The 23,217-nt window shown below is 30.5% G+C and overlaps 2 protein-coding genes across 2 annotated transcripts; both read left to right on the top strand.

The window, feature by feature from the left end:
* Positions 1–8,745: 8,745 nt before the first annotated feature.
* On the top strand, positions 8,746–13,099 carry LOC144572598 (GDSL esterase/lipase At5g55050-like). The gene is made up of 5 exons (XM_078322239.1): positions 8,746–9,064; positions 9,560–9,690; positions 10,328–10,564; positions 11,092–11,341; positions 12,658–13,099. Exons 1-5 carry the CDS (start codon positions 8,812–8,814, stop codon positions 12,882–12,884), a joined length of 1,098 nt encoding a protein of 365 aa, XP_078178365.1. The 5' UTR covers positions 8,746–8,811; the 3' UTR covers positions 12,885–13,099.
* Positions 13,100–18,479: 5,380 nt separating this feature from the next.
* On the top strand, positions 18,480–21,864 carry LOC144572597 (GDSL esterase/lipase At1g71250-like). Its single transcript, XM_078322238.1, has 5 exons — positions 18,480–18,792; positions 19,468–19,598; positions 19,960–20,202; positions 20,756–21,005; positions 21,396–21,864. Exons 1-5 carry the CDS (start codon positions 18,543–18,545, stop codon positions 21,620–21,622), a joined length of 1,101 nt encoding a protein of 366 aa, XP_078178364.1. The 5' UTR covers positions 18,480–18,542; the 3' UTR covers positions 21,623–21,864.
* Positions 21,865–23,217: the final 1,353 nt, after the last annotated feature.

Here is a 23,217-nt window from a genome sequence, read left to right as displayed (position 1 = left end):
TGAAAAGTGCGTAGCACCAAATGACACTATATATGTATAGCACCGTAGCCCAAATATATATATATATGAGGAGGGATCAAGTTACAACAATTTTTGAGTTACAACAAGTTACAATAACCATTTTTTACATTTTCAAATTTCAAATCGTCGATCCAAACCGTTAGAGGTGATCTCTACAATAAAATGTGTTTGGAGATCAAATTTTATATTTTTTGAAATTTTTTTACTATTTATTAAGATGGGTACAAAATTCAATGGTCTGAATTTGATTAGTTTTTGTACCCATCTTAATAAATAGTAAAAAAAAATCCAAAAAATGTAAAATTTGGTCTCCAAGCACATTTTATTGTAGAGATCACATCTAATGGTTTGGATCGACGATTTAGACTTTGAAAATGTAGAAAATGATTGTTGTAACTTGTTGTAACTTGATCCCTCCTCTATATATATATATATATATATATATATATGAGGTGGGATACGGTGAGTTGCGAAGTAAAGCGACTATTTTACTTCACTCTCATATTTTGCGATTTTAAAGTTTAAAACGTCGATCCGAACTGTTCATCTTGTTCTCCATATTGAAATGTGCTAGGAGACCAAATTTTACATTTTTTGGAAATTTTTACTATTTATTAAGTAATTTTGAAAGTCGCTGATCTGACGGTCCATAAAATTTTACTGTTTTTTACTGTTCACAGCAAAACAGCAATTTTCAAAAATGCTTAATAAATAGTAAAAAAATTCCAAAAAATGTAAAATTTGGTCTCGAAGCACATTTCAATATGGATTAAACATCTAACGGTTCGGATCGGTCGTTTGGAAGTCAAAATAAAAATACGGCGTGAAGTAGAAACGCGTTTTACTTCGTAACTCACCGTAGCCCACCTCTCTCTCTCTCTCTCTCTATATATATATAGGAGTTGGTTATGATGCTATGTGTAGCATAGAGACCCTCCGTGCAACAGCTCAATATTTGAGTTTTTAAAATTCTAACGGTCGATCCAAAAAAATTTTTACTATTTTTTTAGATATGTAGAAAATCACTTGATCTGAATGGTGCAGAATTTTCAGATCAAGTGATTTTCTACCTATAAAAAAATAGTAAAAAAATTCTAAAAAATGTAAAATTTGGTTTCCAAGTACATATTCATATGGAGATCATGTTGAACAGTTCAGATCGACCGTTAGGATTTTGAAAACTCAAATATTGAGCCGTTGCACGGAGGCCCTCTATGCTACGCATAGCATATTAGCATTTTCCTATATATATAGAAAGAGAGAGAGAGAGAGGGGAGAGGGGGTTGGCTACTCTACTTACATAAGCATATGAGAGCATATGCTTATAAATCATTTTTGCGTTTTTAATGTTCAAATGATTGATCTGAAACGCTCAACATGCTCTCCATATTAATATGTGTTTGGTGATCAAATTTACATTTTTGGGAATTTTTTTACTATTTTTTCAGAATTTTTGTTTTTAAGTTCACCAGGTCCTTTGGTGAACTCAAATCTAAAATCCATCGAATTGACTTCAAATGAAGAATCTAAACCTTTAAAACCCGCCTACCTTACTAGTGATGCGTCTACATGGGAAAATTTTAAGCATTCGAATTAGTTTAGTATAAAGTCAAGCGGTCAAAATTAGAAGATTAATAATTTAATTTTAATGCATTCATTTTTTGATACTTTTTTTTATCACTTGACTCTATACAAAATTAAATTTAAAATTATTTTTTTTACATGTAAGGTAGGCAGATTTCAACGGTTCAGATTTATCATTTGAAGCCGATTCAATAAGTTTTAGACTTGAGTTCACAAAGAGACTTGGTGAACTTAAGAACATCCTAGTTTTACTCTCTCTATATAGAGAGAGAGAGAGAAAAAAAAATCGGCTATGGTGCATTGCAATGTATAAACAATCTTATACATTGAACTATAAATCGTTGATTTTGATTTTCAAACAACCGATCCAAACCGTTCAATTTTATATCCATATTAGAATGTTCTTGGGGACTAAATTTTACAGTTTTTGAAAATTGTTTGATATTTTTTTAGAATTTTTTAAAATCGTTGTTTTTCTATGGTTCAAAATTTTCTGAAAATAGCGATTTTGAAGAATACTAAAAAAATAGTAAATTTTTTTCAAAAGATATAAAATTTGGTCTCCAAGCACATTTCAATAGGAAGAACATGTTTAGAAGTTCGAATTTACTATTTTAACTTTGAAACTAGAGATATAAGCATAAATTAAAACATTTTAATTTGTAAAATATGGTAGCCTATCTCTATGTATATATCTAAATTTTCTTAATTTAACGCGTGTAGTTATAAGATAAGTCTGATAATTGATAACTAGTTATAACTTATTAAGGTAATTAAGTCTGCTTATTGCCCTGTACTTCTAATAAAAAATTTAAAATTTTATGTTAGAAATAACTACTGTACGGTCACTGAGGCGTTTTGACGAGCGACTTTGGTGCGGTGGTTTAAACCCAGACATCATGATAAATTAAGAGTAGAACTAGGGTGTTCTTAAGTTAAACTAAGTCTAAAATTCATCGAATCGGCATCAAATGAAAAATCTGAACCGTTGAAATCCGCCTACCTTACAAGTGATGCGTTTACATGTGAAAATTTTAAGCATTCGAATTAATTTAGTAAAAAACAAGATTTAAATAGCGTTTATCGCGTCATAGCGGGGAGCCTCCAAAAAAAGCTATAGCGAAAGCTATGCCACATAGCGTTTTTTTATTTTTATAAAAATTATATTATATATTTGATATCAACATTATTTAGTCTCATTGAACAATAAATAATACCAAATTGATTAAAAAACTATAATATTCATATTGAACCAATACAAAGTCTAAATTGCGACTAAAAATATCTATAATAATACTAATATCATAAACTATCGATCTTTTTCTATTCAAAATATCTTCAACATCATAACATAATTTATCTTTTTTCTATTTAAATTTCAAAATAACCTAAAAATTGAAAAGAAAAAAAAATTCATACTTCTAGTAAAATAAACAGATGTTCCTTGAAGAAATTCTTGTTAGTCCCTAAAATTTCCATAATTTAGCAAATATTTATTTGATTTATCATCAGTTAAAAAAAATCAAGGGCAAAACGAAAAAATTATTATAGCGAACCTAAATTTGATATAATGTAATATTCATCAAAATTAAATAATATCTTCACCATTTATTTATTTTAAAGCTCATATAAATTGAAAAAAAAAAACAGTTCATGTTGCATAGCGCGCGCTATTTGCGCTACACGCTATGCGCTATAGCGGACCGCTATTACCGCTATAGCGTCCGTAGCTCAAATAGCGTGTGTTAATGCTATAGCTTAGCGTTTAGAGTCCAAAAACGCTATAGCGCGCTATTTAGAACACTATAAAGTCAAGCGGTCAAAATTAGAATGTTAATAAATTAATTTTAATACATTCATTTTTTGGACCTTTTTGTACCACTTAACTTTATGCAAAATTAATTTTAAAATTAAATTTTTTTTATATGTAGACGCATCACTCATAAGGTAGACAGATTTTAACGGTTCAAATTTGTTGTTTGAAGCTGATCCGATGAATTTTAGACTTGAGTTCACTAAGATGCTTAATGAACTTAAGAACACCCTAGTTTTACTCGATAAATTAATACTATTCAACAAAAGAATTTCAAACACTAGCCAAAGTACTTAGATTTATTTCTTCTTAATTTGCATTTATTGAAATGAAAAAGCCGGTATTATAAAATACAATCAATCCAGTATAAGGATGTATATATATACACCAATACGGGGACACATTAAACTAAAGAGCACCATCACTGCAACCAAAATAATTCATCGATCAAAAGGATTCAACTAAATAAAAAAAATCCGCAACCAAAACTCAGTGGGAGATATTTTCAAATGGGGGAATTTCATGTATACCTCTCAGAAACTTCAAAATTACGTATTTATCCCTCTAAAATTCATAATATCATATTTACCCTTCTAAATTTCAAAAACTATCAAATTTACCCATTTTATTGTTTTTTCTATTAAAAAATATTTTATATTTATATAGTATACCCATTTTACTCTTCATTTAAAAATAAAAATTAACAACATGCTTTATTTTTTATGCCTAGGCTTTATCCTACCTCCAAATTTAAACTGTCTAATATTAATTAGATTAACGGTGCAGATCAATTCCCCCTCTTTGGATCGCTCTCTCCTCTCCCTTCTCGTTTGTTCCCCTCCTTGTTCCAGACAAAACACAGAGATATTTATACAATCCCTTTTCGTCCCCTCTCATCCTTGGCAATCTCTTTTCCTCCCCTTCTTTTTTCGTGCCTCTCATTAATTTGACCCTGAAGAAGGGAGAGACAAGAGAAACGAAGGGGAAGAGAGAGAATGGAATTCAAGGATAAAATGGGTATTTTCTAAATTTAAAACGAGTTTCAATATAAAATATATTAAAATGAGTAAATTTGTGAATTTTTGAAGTTTAAAAGGTTAAATACAATATTATGAGTTTTAAAGGATGTAATACGTAATTTCAAAGTTTTTGAAGGGTATACATGAAATTCCCCCTATATTAATATTAATAGTGTGTGAAACGTTGTTTATTTTTACAATAAATAAATTAATTTATGTTCAAGTTGCTACTGTATGCGCAATGAACCAACGACCTTCTGACCTGAGGAATGACGGAGGCATGAGGCCTGAGGGAGAATATATAATATGACAATGTCAAACATGTGCATGAAAACCTTTATTGAAGTCAACGGTTGAACATACATATTCCTATATACATACTTGGTCTAAAGTCAGGAAATCCACATTTAATTTGAAAGGTATTAATTTTTTTCTGGATCAATGTTAATTGTTTGATTTGTCGGAATTAAGTAAAAGAAACAAAGAATATATTAAAGTGATCCATTTTTAGGTTTTCTTCATATTTTTACAGGAAAAATTAGCAAGAAAATATGGAACCAAGAAAAAAATGTCTCTCGTATTTTCTTGATTTATTTTTATTTTTTTTCTAGAAATTAAATTGGGCCATTTATTAATTACCCATTTGTGTGTTTTAATTGATTGAACATGGAGTCACATGACACGAAGAATCAAAACTGGAAATTTTAATATATTGGAAGTAAAATGTCTGCTAAGATTATAAAACAAATTAATAATTAATAAGTGCAAGGAGGAGGATAAAAAAAATATTAAACGCTAATTAATTACTGCAATTAAAAAAATAAATAGACATAAAGAGAACCATCACTATATATATATCTTACCTTTAATAATTTATAAGCAAAATATGTAGGATAATTATTTTTTACAAGAAAATGATCTTTCAAGGGTTAAAAAATGACTATTTACACGATAAGCTCAATTCATCTTCTAACAAAATAAGCTCTAAAAAAATAAGAATCACATAATTGATTAACATGATAAGCAAAATTCCAACTTTTTCTAAACAAAGTCACAATTAAACAGTACCACACGTCTAAGAAATTACAAGATCTAATCTTTCTTACGTATCTCTATCCAAAACGAACTTTGACCATATCCAATTACTGTCCACGTGGCATCATGACTCATTCATTTTGCTAAAATTATTACAAGATTCCGCGCACCAAACTTTTTATTGATAACACTTAATATTTTGTATATTACTACATGATATGATATATTAGATATAAATAATATTTAATATGTTGTATATTAATACTTGTGCGTATCAGTTGTAAACTTGCTTATATTTTTTTTAAAATAGTCCTGATAAGATCATAATTAAAGTGTGGTACTAGATAATTTATTAGATTTCGAAACTATTGATTATACTCAAATAATTAAAGATGGGCATAAATGAATGATGCAACTTTAATTGATAAAATTATTAGACAAACTCAGGGGCGGAAGGTAAGCCTATCAAGGGGTGGCTAAGCCACCCCCAACAATTTCATTTTTTTTTTTGTCAAGTACATAAAAATTAAACTAAAACTTCTATTTTATATATATTAGCTACCCCTATAATAATACAAAATAATCAAAGGGATTGAATATAGGATAATATATTTTTTCATTTGCTAATTTTTTCAATAGTAAAACAGAAAAAAGAAACTAAAAAAAAAAGGAAAAAAAACCATACCTATTACAATATTATTTTCATTAAGCATTTTGGAGAGGTCACCTTAACCATTTTAGAAGGTATTATTGATTGTACCGGAAAACAAGAAAATTATTGGAAAGAAAAAAGTGATTAAGAGGTTTTCTGAAGAGAAAAAAAAATCAAAATTATAAAGGTGAAATTTAAATTGATGTGAAGAACGTAATATCTTTTTTCCTTTGATATTAGAGTTTGTTTCTTATTTATCGACTATTTACAAATTTTTAAATTGTTGTTCATTGTAACTTTTAGATAAAGACTAATTTTAATATTTTATTTTCATACAAGATTGTTTATTATATTTTTATTTTTTTTGTAAAAATAAATAAATTATGATAAAAATGTTCTGTATGGAATTATAGAAGAGATTATTGAAATTTTGTACCTAATTTAAATCCAAATAAAATTATCTTTAAAAGAAAGATCTCAGGTTCTTATTGTAAGGTAAATGAAAGCAAATAATGAAGAAACAATACTATCTTGTGTGATATAAAATTGGGTTTATATAGAAGTATTTTAAAGATGATATTTATTTTGATCATCCACCCCTATAGTTGAAGTTGAGTTCCGCCCCTGAACAAACTTTACCAATTTTTTTTAAAAAAAAAATCGGGTAGTACAAAAAGAAGCAACAAAACGAACAAAAATAAAATAAAATATTAGCTTATCTTTTTACTTGATTTTTACCATGTGTGGGGGTGTCAATGGCACCCTATTACTTGTTTACTCGACGTGTGTCGTATTTAAAAATACGGATAAGATAAGATATCTTTTTGTTAGTTTATCAGATACCGATAAGGATAATGATTTTTTTTTCCATCATTTTACCTGTTTTCGTATAAAATAATTTTTTAAACATTTTAGATATATATTTGTACGAAGATGATAAATGATACAATAAATTTTTGTATTTTATTAAATTTTCATAATACAAATTAGTTGTATTCATTATTTTTTTCTTCTCTTTATTTTGTTTTGAAAAACATTTCATTGAAAACACAAATCGAAATGTCAATAGTACATTTCTATCTGCTTACCTGATTAGTACCATATTCAAAAACACAGATAAAAGTAAAAAAAAAAAAAAAAAAATTCGCTATCATAACAATATGATATGAAAAATTCTCCATCCAACCCGTATTATACCGGTTGACACCACTAACCATGTGTAAAATATATTCCGATGAAGTAAATATTACACATGGAATTAAATTAAGACAATCTTTTCTTCCCATAAACCGGTGAGGTCGTCGAGTTGTGTAGATCTCGAGGTTTTTGCTACGTATTATTTTTTAATCTTGCGGGAATTGAATAAATTAAGATAGATATTCATTAATTCAAGTCACATATAGATGCGATCAATAGCTTTCCCAGTTGTTATAGTCAAGTCAACATTATACTTTTGTTAGTCTTTTCACACACGGGGTTACCATGTTGAGTGTTCAAATTCCGAAATTTTTATTAATACCATTTAAAAAAAAAAACACCACTAAAATTGAAATTTTTATTAATACCATTTTTAAAAAAAAAAACATACCACTAAAATTAAAAAATTCGAAAAACACCAGAGCCTCCAAGTTAATCTGCAGCCTCTCAAAAACCTAATTATTAATATATTACAGTGTATTTTTTTATTATTTTGGGACTTCAACGTCAATTTGCGGCCCAACAAGAATGGAGCCGCAAATTGACTTGGAGGCCCTGGTATTTTTTATATTCCCCATAATTTATTATTTTTTTACAGTGGTATTAATAAAAGTTTCAGGTTCAAATTGCAATATTTAGACTGAGATATATAGTTTTTCTTTTTTTTCTTTTGTAGTCATATGAGGTTTAATTATATACAGTAAAGTGTAATACTCAATTTACCTTTAATTATGGAACTTACGTAACAAATAGGAATGAGATATTCTAGCTAAGTGATATTCGATTCGTTCATTTTAAGACTTGTTTCCTCTATTATACATAAAGTATCAAAGTCCATATATGTGATCTTACTAGCTAAAATGCTTAATTAATTCTCAATTGATATTTATATTGAATAAAATTCAATACTTATAATACAATGTGTATATGATTATATTTACATTAAATAACTCGGAGACAAGCACATTTGATTAATTAGTTCATTACTTAAAAATTACTTCTTATATCTTGTGTTCAATTCATCTTATATATATATATATAGTTTGTTCGTTTTGCTTTAATTCCCCAATTCTAACAAAAAAAAAAAAAATGATTTCACTAGTCAAATAGGCTAGGTAATAAAAATTGCAGCATTTTTAGATTATTTCACACTGTACTTTGAAATTTTTATATCACGTTGTTTCTCACGTTATTTAAAATATATATATATATATATATATAGATTAAATATCTAACGGTTGAGTCACCAAAAAAATATTGTTGAGTCCCGTTTAATCACCGTTTTATACGGTGTAGGTGTTTTCTCACGCTGTTCTTATATTCAAATTAAGCAAGCTAACCACCCCTTAAATAATTTTTATATGGTGTAGAGTTGGTCTCCCTTCTCTCAATAGCTACATATATAAGCACCTTATAGTCGCCCCTTACTTCTTGCAAACACATACCTTGACACAACTAGTAAATCATTTTGAATCAATTTTGAGGCCAAGATGAAGAAACTTTTGTGTCTCTTCCTTGTACTATCCTGCTCTGTATCTTCCTTTGTGGGTGCAACAGTACAACCTTCCCAATGGAAGGTCCCGGCAATATATGTATTCGGTGACTCAACCGTTGATGTCGGCAACAACAATTATTTGACGACAACAACAGCAAAGGCAAACTACCCGCATTATGGCATCGATTTCCCTCATTCCACACCGACTGGACGGTTCAGCAATGGTTACAATGCCATTGATTTCATTGGTATGATACTTTGTTCATGTGCTTCAAACCTCTATCTAGGATAATTTCATTTCATTTCAGAGGTCTCTTTCATAAAATGATCAGAAAATTAAGAAAGTAGAAACAGAGCTTGCATCTAGTATACTAAAAATTGTTGGTCTCATGTTCATGATTAATTCACCTTTATTTTTCTATAAAATTCATGAACAAATCTTTAAATCTACAGAGTTCATCCGTTTTCATATGGAAAATGATATTCCATATAGACGCAACCTGAACGATGTCTCCAACAAACAAAATCTAACCTTCATTCTATTACCATTATGAAAGCAATCCTATCTTGATGCCTAAAAAAGGAATCATATGCTATATATCTACCTATACAGAGTAATTATATAATTTAGGAAGCATTGGCAGTATACATATACATATTGTTGAATATGTTTCTTCTGGGTTACCATTATAATATTTCAATCAATTTAATTAACAGTTAAAACTATTTATTTAATTTTGTAGCAAGTCATATGGGTTTTAGAAGAAGCCCACCTCCTTATCTCTTTCTCAATGATACCAACAACCATCAAATAGTCAAAGGACTAAGAGGTGTTAATTTTGCATCAGCTGGATCTGGTATTCTTGACTCAACAGTAAGTTCTAATTTTTCTTAATTATACTAGTCCTTTTATCTATTATTTACTCAAATTTATCAGAATATATAGAGACATAGCGTTAGGGATTTTATAATAAATAGCACTTAAGTGCCAATCAATGTCAAGCTGTTATCACCTTTTCCCCACTAAGAGCTAACGTGTCAAAAGTTGTCTACTCTTGTCTTGATTCTTGAATGGATCAAATGGGAAAGTTTGGTTACAACTTACTTTGGACCTATAATTATATATGTGGGGTATATAATTATATATGTGGAGGTAGGTCCGATGCCCATCGGACCTACTTTGGTTCAATGGGTGTAATGACCATCCGATTGCATCAAGATTCGTGTGCTCCAGATTAAAATCCATGTGTGTCTGTATCAATTTCCATGCGCATAGATCTTAATGCTAATCGTAAGGTGTTAGACCTAATTGGGCCTAAAAGTAGTCGGGCCAGCAATGTCTATCGGACCTACTCCTATCTCATGTGGTTTGAGTATAACTTTTGTAAATATTTCATCTTTTAGCAAATTATGATTATGAGAAGGACAAGAAGGGAAAATTAATTTTATCTTAATCAATCATCAAAAGGAGCTTTCTCTCATATATTAAAAGAAAAAAATAACAATTTCAGGGAACTAACATTATTACAACGACAAAACAAGTGCTGTATTTTGAGGCGTTCAGGTCAAAGATGGCAGCTCAGCCAAATGCTGATCAAGTTGCTATGAGGCTTTCTAAGTCTTTGTTTCTGATCAGCTCCGGTGGTAACGATGCTTTGGCCTTCGCCACGGCGAACAAATCGCCAAACAACACTGCCATTTTGCTCTTCTATAACAACATCACATCCAAATATGAGAACCACATCAAGGTACTATTTGTTGTTGTTTTTAGTGTGTATATATCTTCAAATTCATTTATAATATGTAATTTTGAAGGTTTTGAGGGGTATACATGAAATTCCCCCTTTATTAAATTACACTGTCTTTCCAGTTACTGTGGCTACCGAAAAACAAAGAAAACCATGCCCTGTTACACTAGGATAATTAGTAACAAATGTTTCTTCAATTTAATTAGGCATGAAAATTTAACTACTGATCTGATATATAATTTGACACAGTAACAGTTAACAAAATACCAAAGAAAAATAAGCCTAAGCTTACTAGTTTTTTAAGGTAATTGTAACAGCCTGATTTAACAGCAGGCATGAGCAGTAAAAATAGCTAACTCCATATAATTAGTAGTTTAAATTTGAACTCTGCAGTACCGTTTGATACACACACAAACACAGACACATGAATTAGTCAAAAGAGAATAAGATAACAGTTAACACATTACCATGTTCATATCAGCTTCCTTCAAAATAATAACAATCAACTTAATTATATCTGTCTGTAGAATTTGTACGGTTTGGGAGCGAGATATTTTGCGGTAATCAATGTGCCATTTATTGGGTGCGTGCCTTCTGCACGAGCACAGAACTCGACCGGTGGTTGTATCGACAGTATGAATCAACTGGCAAAGGGTCTAAATGATGCAGTTGCTGCTCTTTTAGTTAAGCTTTCTGTTGCACTGCCCGGCTTGGAGTACTCCATTGGAAACTCCTACGAGTTCTTATCAACCGTCATTTCAAAACCCCATCTCTATGGTAAGTTACAACCTCTGTTACTGTTGTATTAAATTTCATGTTTTAGTACTTACAGTTAATTAGCAACACCTAATAAATGCCTTCAAATTCAGAAGAATGTAAATTATTTTGTAAAATTTGGAATCAATGCCAAATTTTTTTTTTTTCACCCTCTCCAATAAAAAATAAACCAAATAACTCTATCTTTTAAATTTCATGTTTGCCTTGGAATCTTCTAGCTAGAGAATTAGTTGTTTCAACCGAGGTGCTATTATTGGTTCATTTGTGTATGTTAGATTCAGAATTCAGATAGATTTGGTATATGTATATAAGAGGAGGGTTCAAATGCCTTCATTTTTGTGTCTCCATCATGCGTCTATTTTTTAAAACTTTAATGATTCAAAATTTAAAACTTAAAAGTTAAAATAAAACCGTTGGATATGATCTACATCATTTTATTTATGCACGTGCAAAATATTTTGGCATTTTAATTTTATTTTGATTGTCATCAAGAGCTTTTAAAAAATGCACTAATGTGGATGATTACTAGACGTTGATTTTTGAAATTATTGATTCACATAAAAACAAATTTTAAATGTGATAATTTTTTATGAGCACATAGAGAAAATAATATAGATCACATCTAACGGTTTTATTTTGACTTTTAAGTTTTAAATTTTGAGTTATTAAAGTTTAAAAAAATGGAGGCATGATAGAGGCACAAAAAATGGAGGCATTTGAAACCTCCTCTGTATATAATATGTTTGACTACTATATGAATTAAGTACATCACATGTAGATACCAGAACCTTCTCCCCTGTTTCTGTTATTGGCAAGTTGCAACAAAATTTTCTGAAAACCACATCAAGACAGATGAATAAGTTAAAAAAAAAAAAAAAATAGGTCCGCCAGTTATATATCCTATGCAACAAAATTTATCTAAAACCCACATCAAGCCAGGTGTATAAGTTACAAAAAAATAAATAGTCCAATTTGGTTCGTAAATTGAATTAACGGACAGGGTAAAAATCATTTTTTTTTTAAAAATAGAGTTATTTGGATTCTTTTTTGGAAATGATAAAAATAAAAAATTTGGGAATAAATGACCGATAAGTTCCACAAGTTTCTCATTTTAAAATAAAATAAGATAGGAGTCGAGCCTCTAATTTTGTATTTTATTTATATATTAAAATTACCACACAATCAAAAGAGTCAATGTGCCAGAAATTCCACAAGTTTCTCATTTAATTTTATTTGTTTCTGTATCATGTGCCAGAATACAAGTTCTATTTCAACAACCATCAATCTTATTTTTTTCAATAATTGTCCTTATCCAGGGTTTGAAGAGGTGAAGAGTGCTTGCTGTGGAAGTGGGAAGTTCAATGCTGAGTCATATTGTACCCCAAATGCTACATTATGCATGAAACGCAGCCGCTATGTTTTTTGGGATTTCTTGCATCCGTCCCAAGCAACCTCCAAATTAGCAAGTGCACTCTTCTATAACGGCCCGGCCCAGTTCGTTGGCCCAATTACTTTCAAGCAACTTGTGAAATCTGCTTACTAGCCGAGAGATATATATTTGCCTCATTCATACGAGTTGATTTTTTTTTAAGAGCTTATTGTATACATGCTGGCAATTTAATTTAATTTAATTTCTTGTTTGGTTTTTTCATTTGATTTGTATTTACGATGTTACACAAAGATTCATTGAATTGAAGCTAAATTGGCTGAATAAGTACTGATTTTTAGTTGACGCTGATTTGCAAATTTTTATTTTATTTTCTTTTACATGTGGTGGAACAACTATTTAGTGGTGATCTGTAAAACAAACAATAACAAATGCATTTTTAACCATGCAAAAAATTTAGCAATATATCAAGCAAGCCGAGAATGTGTTTGATTAAGATATATATGTGATTTAAGTATTAAACACATTCGTCATTAGATATGTGATTTGTTTTCTGGAGAAATAATTTCGAAGATCTTATATGAAGATAATATTACATGTATTGTTCAATTAGAAGAATGATGCGTTATAGTTAAGATAGAACAAAACATATTTTATCAAAAATTACTTGAATTGTTTGATCTGTATTTTATTTGAAATTTTGTATTGTATTCTTTGTACCGTTCGTTATTGGTATTTATTTTCGGCAAGTGAATTTTACAAATCTTTAGACTGAGAGATATTTATGATCTCTAACTTGTTTTCTACATTTGTGGGTTCTAGGTTAAAGAGAAGGTTAGTTGATGATGACTTAGCCAGGAGCGGAGTTTAGCTAAGTAGAAATTCATATTTTTATTTAAGAATAATTAAGGATAATTTAATAAAAAAAACTAGCATGGAGGTAGTCATTTGTCTCACAATGCTAGGGGTGTCAATGGCATCCTTTTATCTATTTATCTGATTCGTATCGTATCCGATTAGACAAGTACAGATAAGATTTTTGTTATGTAAACTTTTTGGATACATGTAAGATTTTTATTTTGTAAACTTATCGGTTACGAATACGAATAAGATTTTTTTCTCATTATCTAAACAGGTAAAGCCTATTTCATACCTATTACCCGATCGAGTAATTATAAAAAAATATTATATATATTATATATATTAATAAGCATTGAAAATAATACTTTAATTGATTTACTTGCATTTAGCATGATCAGATTTTTTTTCAATAAAGTACTATACACGTATGAAATGAATGTATGTATTTTAATATTTTATTTAATAAATAATAAAAATAATTATTATATTAGTATTACTCATTATTTATCCGCTACTATTTCGTTATTCTATAACTGATAAGAGTATGGTATGGATAAGATCTAATTGTTTCCAAATTTGATTTCAAAATACTTAGCTGGGCCCAAAAGCAATTATAAAATGGGTTGAGCTTGAAATTAGAAAAATAATATAAAATGGAACTAGATTACAGATCTGATTCAGATCTTTATGCCAAATGGATGGAAGCATTTTTAAACTATTTAGAGCTTAGAAACAATTGCCCCACTGGTATACTAATTTCAGTGGCGGATTGAAGGACTAATGAGATTAATTGACCTTTATATATATTTTTCTTTTCATTTTTTTTGAAATTATATTTAAGTTTTTAGAGTAAATTGTTATGGTACAGTAAAATTGACTCTCATTTTTTACAGAAATTTTGTTATATAATTGATCCTTTTATATATTTAACGTTCATAGTTCAGAAGTTTGACACCTCCCCGACTAATTTGATAGAAATTTATAAAATATCTTTTTTTTTAAAACAACAGATATCCTCCAATTTATTAGCAAGATACCGTAGACCCCAAATTTTGCTCTCCCCTCCCTGTCGTTTATTCCGTGACAAGGAACAAAATGGCTACAGCATAATCCAAGTCTCTTGATTCTTTGATGCGTTTTGAAGCAACCAATTAATGAAGTTTGTTTCTTTTTTCCTGTTGATGTAAATAATGGCTTGATACAGTTGCTCTGTAAAAAAATCTCGTAAATACATGTACATTAACCTATTGGGCGTTTCGACGAGCGACTTTGGTGTGGTGGTTTGAACCCAGACATCATGATAAATTAATACTATAATAAGTATCAACAAAAGAGTTTCAAACACACAAGCCAAGACCAATTAAAGTACTTGGATTTGTTTCTTCTTTGCATTTTTATTGAAATGCATAAGCCTCTATCTACATGTATGCAATACAATCAAATCAGTACAATGATGTACCATGCATTATTACCGCAACCAAAAGGATTCAACTAATTAAATAAATCAGCAACCAAAACTCAGTGGGAGCAAACGAGAGGAAGGGAAAATTTTGAGTCCTATGAATATATTTTGTTAATAAATTTGATGTTTAAAAAATTTATGTTCCATAAATAAATTTCACGATATTAATAGTGTGTAACACGTTGTTTGTTGTTACAATAAATAAATTTATGTTCAAGTTGCCCATACAAATTGACGAGGGATGTATGAAGCACGAGGGATTAATTGGAAATATATCCTAAAAATTTCCAATTAATTTCCTGAAAAGTCAGGACACGAGGAATTGTATAATAATTAATGGCTTGACCATATCTTTTTCAAAATTTAAGTTTGTTGTCTGATATGAGGCATGAGGCACGAGGAGAATAGTATGACAATGTCAAACATGTGAATGAATATGAATGTGACCCTTTACTACGCTTGATATACTTGGTCTAAATTCATGGAAACAACATTTATAATAAAACTAATTGATAATAGCCCTCAAATCATGAAATCAGGATTGGATGCGCGTCCAATAAAAAAATAAATAGTCATAACGAGCACAATAACTATCTTACCTTTAATTCATAAGCAAATTAATTATATATGTAAGTAGGATAATTTTTTACAAAAAAAAAATTGATCTTTCAAGGGTTAAAAAAATATATTAGGCTTAATTAATTAAAGATGGGCATAAATGATGCAACTTTAATTGAGAAAATTATTAGACAAAATTTACCAAATATTTTTTTTGTAAAAGTCGGGTAGTACAAAAAGAAGCAACAAATCGAACAAAAAATAATAAAATGTTAGCATATATTTTTACTTGATTTTTACCATGTTGCAAAATATATTCCAATAAATAATATATTTTGTGGGGATTGGGGAGTGGGTCATTCATAGAATTGAGCAGATGTGCCGTAATTTTTTGTGGGGAAAAATGCAGGGGCAGCGGGGGGTTCACCTCTTAAACTGGGAAGTGCTATGCTTTCCTAGATCCCATGGTGGATTGGGGATTCCAAACCTCGCTTTGAGAAATATTGCTTTGCTTTTGAGATGGTGGTGGAAGGTATATTGTGAAAAAGAAAATCTTTGGGCTACAATTGTGTCGGTGGTGAGAGGGCTAAATTCTTCTTCGGAGGGTCCTGCGCTATGGAGGGTAAATGGATCATTTTTTTGGAATCAATTAGTGAAAATAAAATCATTGTTTCATTTTTGTGCTCGGTGGGAGGTGGCTGATGGTAGGTCCGTGTTTTTTTGGTACGATTCGTGGAATGGGCCGCCAATCAAGGCCATAAAAAATGATGGACCGCGACCGTCGCTTCAATCAATCTCATTACGTGATATGATCACACGGTGGCCTAGAGTATTTCCATTTCCGGTCCATGAAATTTCGGAGTTCACAGATCATGAGGATCGACTAATTTGGTATTGGAGTATAGATGGAATTTATTCATCCAATTCGGTTTACAAGGTTATGGCAACAGGAGGATTGATCAGATGGCAATACAAGGATATTTGGAGCAGCTATGCACCTCCCAATGTTAAATTCTTTATTTTCTTATGTCTTCATCAGAAAATATTAACCCATGATACTATGTGTACAAGAGGAATGAACTGCCAATTGGAGTGTGCAGTATGTCAAGATTATCCCCTCGAAACAGCCTTCCATGTCCTATTCCAGTGCAGGTATGCATCTCGTGTTTGGGGTTGTATAGGACTGCTTATTACTCATGCGAATTCAATATTTGAAACATGGGACAAATCATGGGCTTCATATAAGAGAGTGGTGAAAGAAGGGAAGATGGTCTGGGCAACAAGGTTTATGGCTGTACTGTGGAATATTTGGAAGCAAATGAATGATACTATATTCAAAGGGAAGAGAGTGCATCCAGTGGTACTTGTAACGCGAATTCGAGAAGATACTGAATTGTGATTATCTTGTTGTAGGCGAGGTAGTGTGGCAGTTGCCAATGTTGTGTAGTTTAGTAAGTTTTTAGGAGACTGTTTTTGTTGTTTTAAGCATATCTATTTACTGTAATTTGGTAGCTGCTACCAAAGTTTCAAAAATAATAATAATAATAATAATATATTACACATGGCAATCAAGACAATCTTTTTTGCTACATATCTTTTAATCTTGTGTAAATTGAATTAATAAAGATATTAATTGATTCGAGTTACAGATATATAGTGCCATCAATATTAGCTTTCCCAGTTGTTATAATCAACATTGTATTTTAAGTCTTTTCACACACGAGGTTACCATGTTGAGTGTGTTCAAATTGCAATATTTAGACTCAGAGAATTTAATTTTCTTTGTCCTTTATATACGAATATACAATTTACTTATATAGAGTAAGTTTCAGTGCAATACCCAATTTACTATTAATCACGGAACTTGCGTATAACAAATAGGAATGAGATATATATATTCTAAGTGATATTCCATCTGTTAAGACTTCTTAATTTCCTATGTTATACAAAATCAGTGTTTTTCATTAAATACAAAAATATATCATAAAAACACATATTTTGAAAATTTCTAAAAAAATAGTAAATTTTTTTAAAAAATATAAAATTTGGTCTTCAAGTACATTTCAATATGAAAAACATGTTAAGAAGTTTTGGTTAACTATTTGAACTTTGAAACTAGCTAGAGATATGAGCGCAAATTAAAACACAAACTTTAATTTGCAAAGTATGGTAGCCTATCCCCCTCTCTATATATACATAGGTGATATTCATATATACCGGCTAAAATGCTTCTAAATTGATATTTATATTGAATAAAGTTCCATACTAGCTTGTAGTATATGACATCCAAGATTTTTTTTTTTTTTTTTTTTTTTTTGTTGAGTAAAGTTTAGAGGTCAAGCCATCTAACTATTTAATATATTCATAAGAAACTTTTCATCCAGATTTTGAATATGTAACTTCAATTATTAAGGAATTTTTCATCTAGGTTTCGAATATGCAACCTCAATTATTAGTTCATTACTAAAATTTATCTTGTTCAATATTTCATCTTATGTATAGTTTGTTCGTTTTGTTTAATTAATTTCTTTTTTTTAACAATAAAATGATTTAACTAGTTTTATTTGTTTTATCATTTCAGTCTGTAACAATCAAACAGGCTAAATAATAAAAATTGCAGCATTTTTAGATTCACACACTGTAATTTGAAAGAAAAATCATTTTAATTCACACTGATATATCAAGGTGCATGTTTCTCACGTTATATTTAAAAAATAATAAATAATCAAGTTCATATATAACTCTCATAGTCTTATCCAATATGTTATCAACTTAAACAAGCATTGGTCCCCCTAATTAAACCCTAGAGAATTGGTCCCCCTTCTCTCTTTACCTACATATATATAAGCACCTTAGTAGCGCCTTATTTAATGCAAACACATACCTTGACACAACTAGCTAGTAAATCATTTTGAATCAATTTTGAAGCCAAGATGAAGAGACTTTTGTGTCTCTTTCTTGTACTATTATGTTCTGTATCTCCCTTTGTGGGTGCAGTAGTACAACCTTCCCGGTGGAAGGTTCCGGCGATCTATGTTTTTGGTGACTCAACCGTTGATGTCGGCAACAATGATTATTTGAATACAACAACAAAGTCAAACTTCCCGCCTTATGGCATCGATTACCCTCACTCCACACCGACTGGACGGTACAGCAATGGTTTCAACACCATTGATTTCATTGGTATATATGACACTTTGCTAATGTGCTTGACAGTTGAAACCTCTTTTACTTGTGTTTATAACCAAGATAAGTGCTACCGTGCTAGCTTAGGGATATCATTTCATCCTAAAATGGTTGGTCTATCTCATGTTCATGATTCACCTTTTTTTCTTTAAACATTTATGAATAATTCATTAAATATACAGAGTTCATCGGTTCTTATATACATAGTTCATCCGTTTTTATATGGAAAAACGATTTGTCTCGAACGAACAAAATCATTATCGTTCAATTAATCTAGCTATTACCACTAAGTAACATATCTTATCTTGATATCTAAAGAAGGAACATATCCTATCTGCCTAGCTACGTACAGAGTAATATAATTTAGGAAGCCATTGAATTGATAAAGTTTTGCAAAGCTTTACACGTATGAAAATTTTACTTAACTCAAAAGGGTGCATCATTTTATTCAGGGTTACCATTCTAATAGGACATATCCTATCTGCCTAGCTACTTAAAAGAGTAATATAATTTAGGAAGCTATATATATATTGAATTGATATGTAATTAAGTTTTGCAAAGCATTGCACGTATGAAAATTTTACTTAACTCAAAAGGGTGCATCATTTTATTCTGGGTTACCATTCTAATATTTCAATCAATTTAATTAAAACTCTTTATGCAATTTTGTAGCAAATCATGTGGGTTTTAGTAGAAGCCCGCCTCCTTATCTCTCTCTCAATGATTCCAACAACCATCTCATAAACAAAGGACTAGAAGGTGTTAATTTTGCATCCGCTGGATCTGGTATTCTTGACACCACAGTAAGTTAATTGTTTCTTTTAAACTAGTACTTCTATCTTTCATTCAAAAAAAAAACTAGTACTTCTATCTATTATCTACTAAATTATAGTAAATAGCACTTAATTTCAAATTAATGTCACGCTGGTATCATCTTTTCCCTTCTAAGAGATTGTCAAAAGTTGTCTGGTCTTGTCTTGATTCTTGAATTAATGGATAAAATGGGAAAGTTAGGTTACAACTTACAGGTGTAATTTTTTTGTGGTGCTGGTAGTTCGTGCTGGTAATTTCTTTTTAAATATTCCATCTTTTAGCAATCTATGATTATGAAAATGACAAGAATGCAAAACTAATATTTAGCTTAATCAATCATTGTAATTTCAGGGAACTTTGTCTAACATTATTACGACGACTCAACAAGTGTTGAATTTTGAGGCACTGAGGTCAAAGATGGCAGCACAGCCAAATGCTGATCAAGTTGCTTTCAGGCTTTCTAAGTCTTTGTTTCTGATTAGCTCCGGTGGTAACGATGCTTTAGCCTTCGCCACGGCGAATACATCGCCAAATAACACTGCCATTTTGCACTTCTATAACTCCATCATATCCAAATATGAGAACCACACCAAGGTACCCTTTACATGTATATTTTTTTTATATAAAATTAAGATCTAGAGCAAGTATTTAATTTGTTGTCGTTAATTGTGTGGATATATATATCTTCAACTTCATTTACAATTTATTAAATTGCAGTGTTTTTTCAACTACTGTAGCTACTGCCAAATTAACAAAGAAAACCAAGCCCTGTTACACAAGGATATATATATAATTAGTACCAAATATTTCTTCAATTTAAGGCATGAAAATTAAACTACTGATCTGATATATAATTTGACAGTAACAGTTATGAAAGTACACAAAGGAAAATAAGCTTAAGCTTGCTAATTTAATAAGATGATTGTAGCAGTCTGATTTAACAGCAGACATGAACAGTAAAAAATAGTTACCTCCATATTACAAGTTTAAATTTGAACTCTGCAGTACCGTTTGATAAACACACAAAATTAGTCAAAACAGAATAAAATAACATATTGCGCCATGTTCATATCACCCTCCTTCAAAATGAAATTTATTAATTAAACAACAAAATAATAACAATCAACTTAATTATATCTGTCTGTAGACTTTATACAGTTTGGGAGCGAGATATTTTGCGATAATCAATGTGCCATTTGTTGGGTGCGTGCCTTCTGCACGAGCGCAGAACCCGACCGGTGGTTGTATCGACAGCATGAATCAATTGGCAAAGGGTCAAAATGATGCAGTTGCTGCTCTTTTCGTTAAGCTTTCTGTTGCACTGCCCGGCTTGAAGTACTCCATTGGGAACTCCTACGAGTTCTTATCAACCGTCATTTCAAAACCCCATCACTATGGTTAGTTACAACCTTTGTTACTGCACTAAATGTCATGTTTTAGTACTTACAGTTAATTAGCAACACCTAATTAATGCCTCTAACATCTGAAGAATGTAAATTATTTTGTAAAATTTGGCATAAATGTCATGTCAAAAAGCTCCACAAGTTTCTACTTCAAAAAAAAAAAAAAAGATACGGGTCAAGCCCCTAATCTTATAATTTATTGATAAATTAAAAATAGGATACAATCAAAAGAGTAAGAAAGCATGAAACTGCTCTAACAACCATGTTATCTAACAAGTTTCTAATTTAATTTAATTTAATTTTTTTCTGTACCATATATGTGCCAGAATAAAAATTCTAACAACCATGTTATCTTTATATATATATATAATTGTCCTTATCTAGGGTTTAGAGAGGTGAAGAGTGCTTGCTGTGGAGGTGGGAAGTTCAATGCTGAGTCACATTGTGCCCCAAATACTACATACTGCATGAGACGCAAGCGCTATGTATTTTGGGATTTCTTGCATCCGTCCCAAGCAACCGCAAAATTAGCAGGTGAACTCTTCTATAACGGCCCGGCCCAGTTCGTTGGCCCAATTAATTTCAAGCAACTTGTGAAATCGGCCCACTAATTAAGCCTAGTCATAAAGATTTGCTGATTCATGCAAATTGTTATGAAATTAATAATTAATAATTATGCATGGATGTCTATTTGCAACTCTTTATCTTTATATTTGTAACTCTCAATATTAGTATTGAAATCAATTTAGATGTTTTTTTCATTATAATTTGTGGTCTATAAATAAAGATTTTGTAATCTTATATTGTACACATGTAGTCACGTGAGAAATATATGAATAAAGATACTGTCATCTTTTACATTCTCAATATTTTTTTTTGTTTTCTTTATCCTTATTTAATAACAGTTGATTCATATAAGTTGATTTTTGTAAGAGCATATTGTATACACACTGGCAATTAAAATATTTTTTTTTGTTTGTTTAGTTTTCTCATTTTATTTGTATTTATGATGTTGCACAAATGTACATTATATTGAAGTAAGTACTGACTTTTAATTAACGCTGATTTGCAGATTTGATTTTAAAAAGAAAGGAGTTTGTATTAGTTATTTTTTATTTTAGAGAAGAAAAAAAAATGAAATTTAGCAATAAAAATTCATGATATATGAAGCAATAGAAATCGAAATTCTGAAAAGTGGGGTGATAAATTGGTTCCATGAGTTCCATGCCATCTAAATCACGATAAGATCAGACGGCTGATCTGCACCAAATACATACAAACCTCTGCAGCTTCTTGGTTGGCGTACCTTCCCCCCTTCAACAGTTCAATGCCAATCTCTGTTACGCAGTTCTCACCTTTTCCCCACTATGAGTGTGGCAAAAATGGAAATAAATCTGCTGTTATTCATTGGGAATAACATGAACCTGTTATTCTGACCTCAAACATTGATTTTCGTTGAAATTTGTACATGAAAAACTTATCTGAACGATTGAGACTAGGATAACAGGTTCCTGAGGTGCTGAGGTCGAATTGATGTATTAAAGAAATGAAAAACAATTTCAGGGAAATAACATTTTACAACGTCTCAACAATTGTTTGTATTTTGAGGTGCTGAGGTCAAAGATGACATTATATCTTCGACTTCAACTTCAATTATAATGTTTTCTTTTAAGAAGTCAATTATAATTTATTAAATGACATTATATTTTCAATTACCGTATATACCTGTCACAAAACAAAGAAAACCATGCTGTTTCACTAGGATAAGTAGTACCAAATGTTTCTTCAATTTTAAGGCATGAAAATTTAACTACTGATATATAATTTGATAGGAACAGTTAAGAAAATACCAAAGAAAAATGAGCTTAAGCGCTGATTTAGTAATAAGATGATCGTAACAGGTCCGGGTCCCCTAAAGTAACCCAAATTTTGAGTTTAGATCCAGACCATCTCATTCGAATCCGGATCAACCCGGTCCAAGGTGGAGCGCACGGAGTTCCTTTAATCTGATGGCCCAATTTGAATTTGACAGTCCGGATCTAAACTAAAAAATTGGGTTACTTTAGGAGATCCAAAATCCTGGCTTAGTGTTCTCCATCAGGAACTCCTCCGAGTTATTGTCCCAATTACTTTCAAGCAACTTGTGCAAGTGACAACTGATTAAGCCGAGTGAAACAGATTTTCTAATTCAACAACGGAGTTGATT

This window comes from Carex rostrata, chromosome 20, assembly GCF_964058835.1.
Source record: "Carex rostrata chromosome 20, lpCarRost1.2, whole genome shotgun sequence".
Taxonomy (NCBI): domain Eukaryota; kingdom Viridiplantae; phylum Streptophyta; class Magnoliopsida; order Poales; family Cyperaceae; genus Carex; species Carex rostrata.
The sequence above is the reverse complement of the archived record's forward strand: the minus strand, read 5'-3'. Positions and strand labels throughout refer to the sequence as shown.

Coding starts and splice junctions, on each gene's coding strand:
- LOC144572598 (XM_078322239.1), top strand. CDS start 8,812: ATGAAGAAACTTTTGTGTCTCTTCCTTGTACTATCCTGCTCTGTATCT. Junction 9,065..9,559: donor CAATGCCATTGATTTCATTG/GTATGATACTTT, acceptor TTAATTTTGTAG/CAAGTCATATGGGTTTTAGA. Junction 9,691..10,327: donor CTGGTATTCTTGACTCAACA/GTAAGTTCTAAT, acceptor TAACAATTTCAG/GGAACTAACATTATTACAAC.
- LOC144572597 (XM_078322238.1), top strand. CDS start 18,543: ATGAAGAGACTTTTGTGTCTCTTTCTTGTACTATTATGTTCTGTATCT. Junction 20,203..20,755: donor AATATGAGAACCACACCAAG/GTACCCTTTACA, acceptor ATCTGTCTGTAG/ACTTTATACAGTTTGGGAGC. Junction 21,006..21,395: donor TTCAAAACCCCATCACTATG/GTTAGTTACAAC, acceptor GTCCTTATCTAG/GGTTTAGAGAGGTGAAGAGT.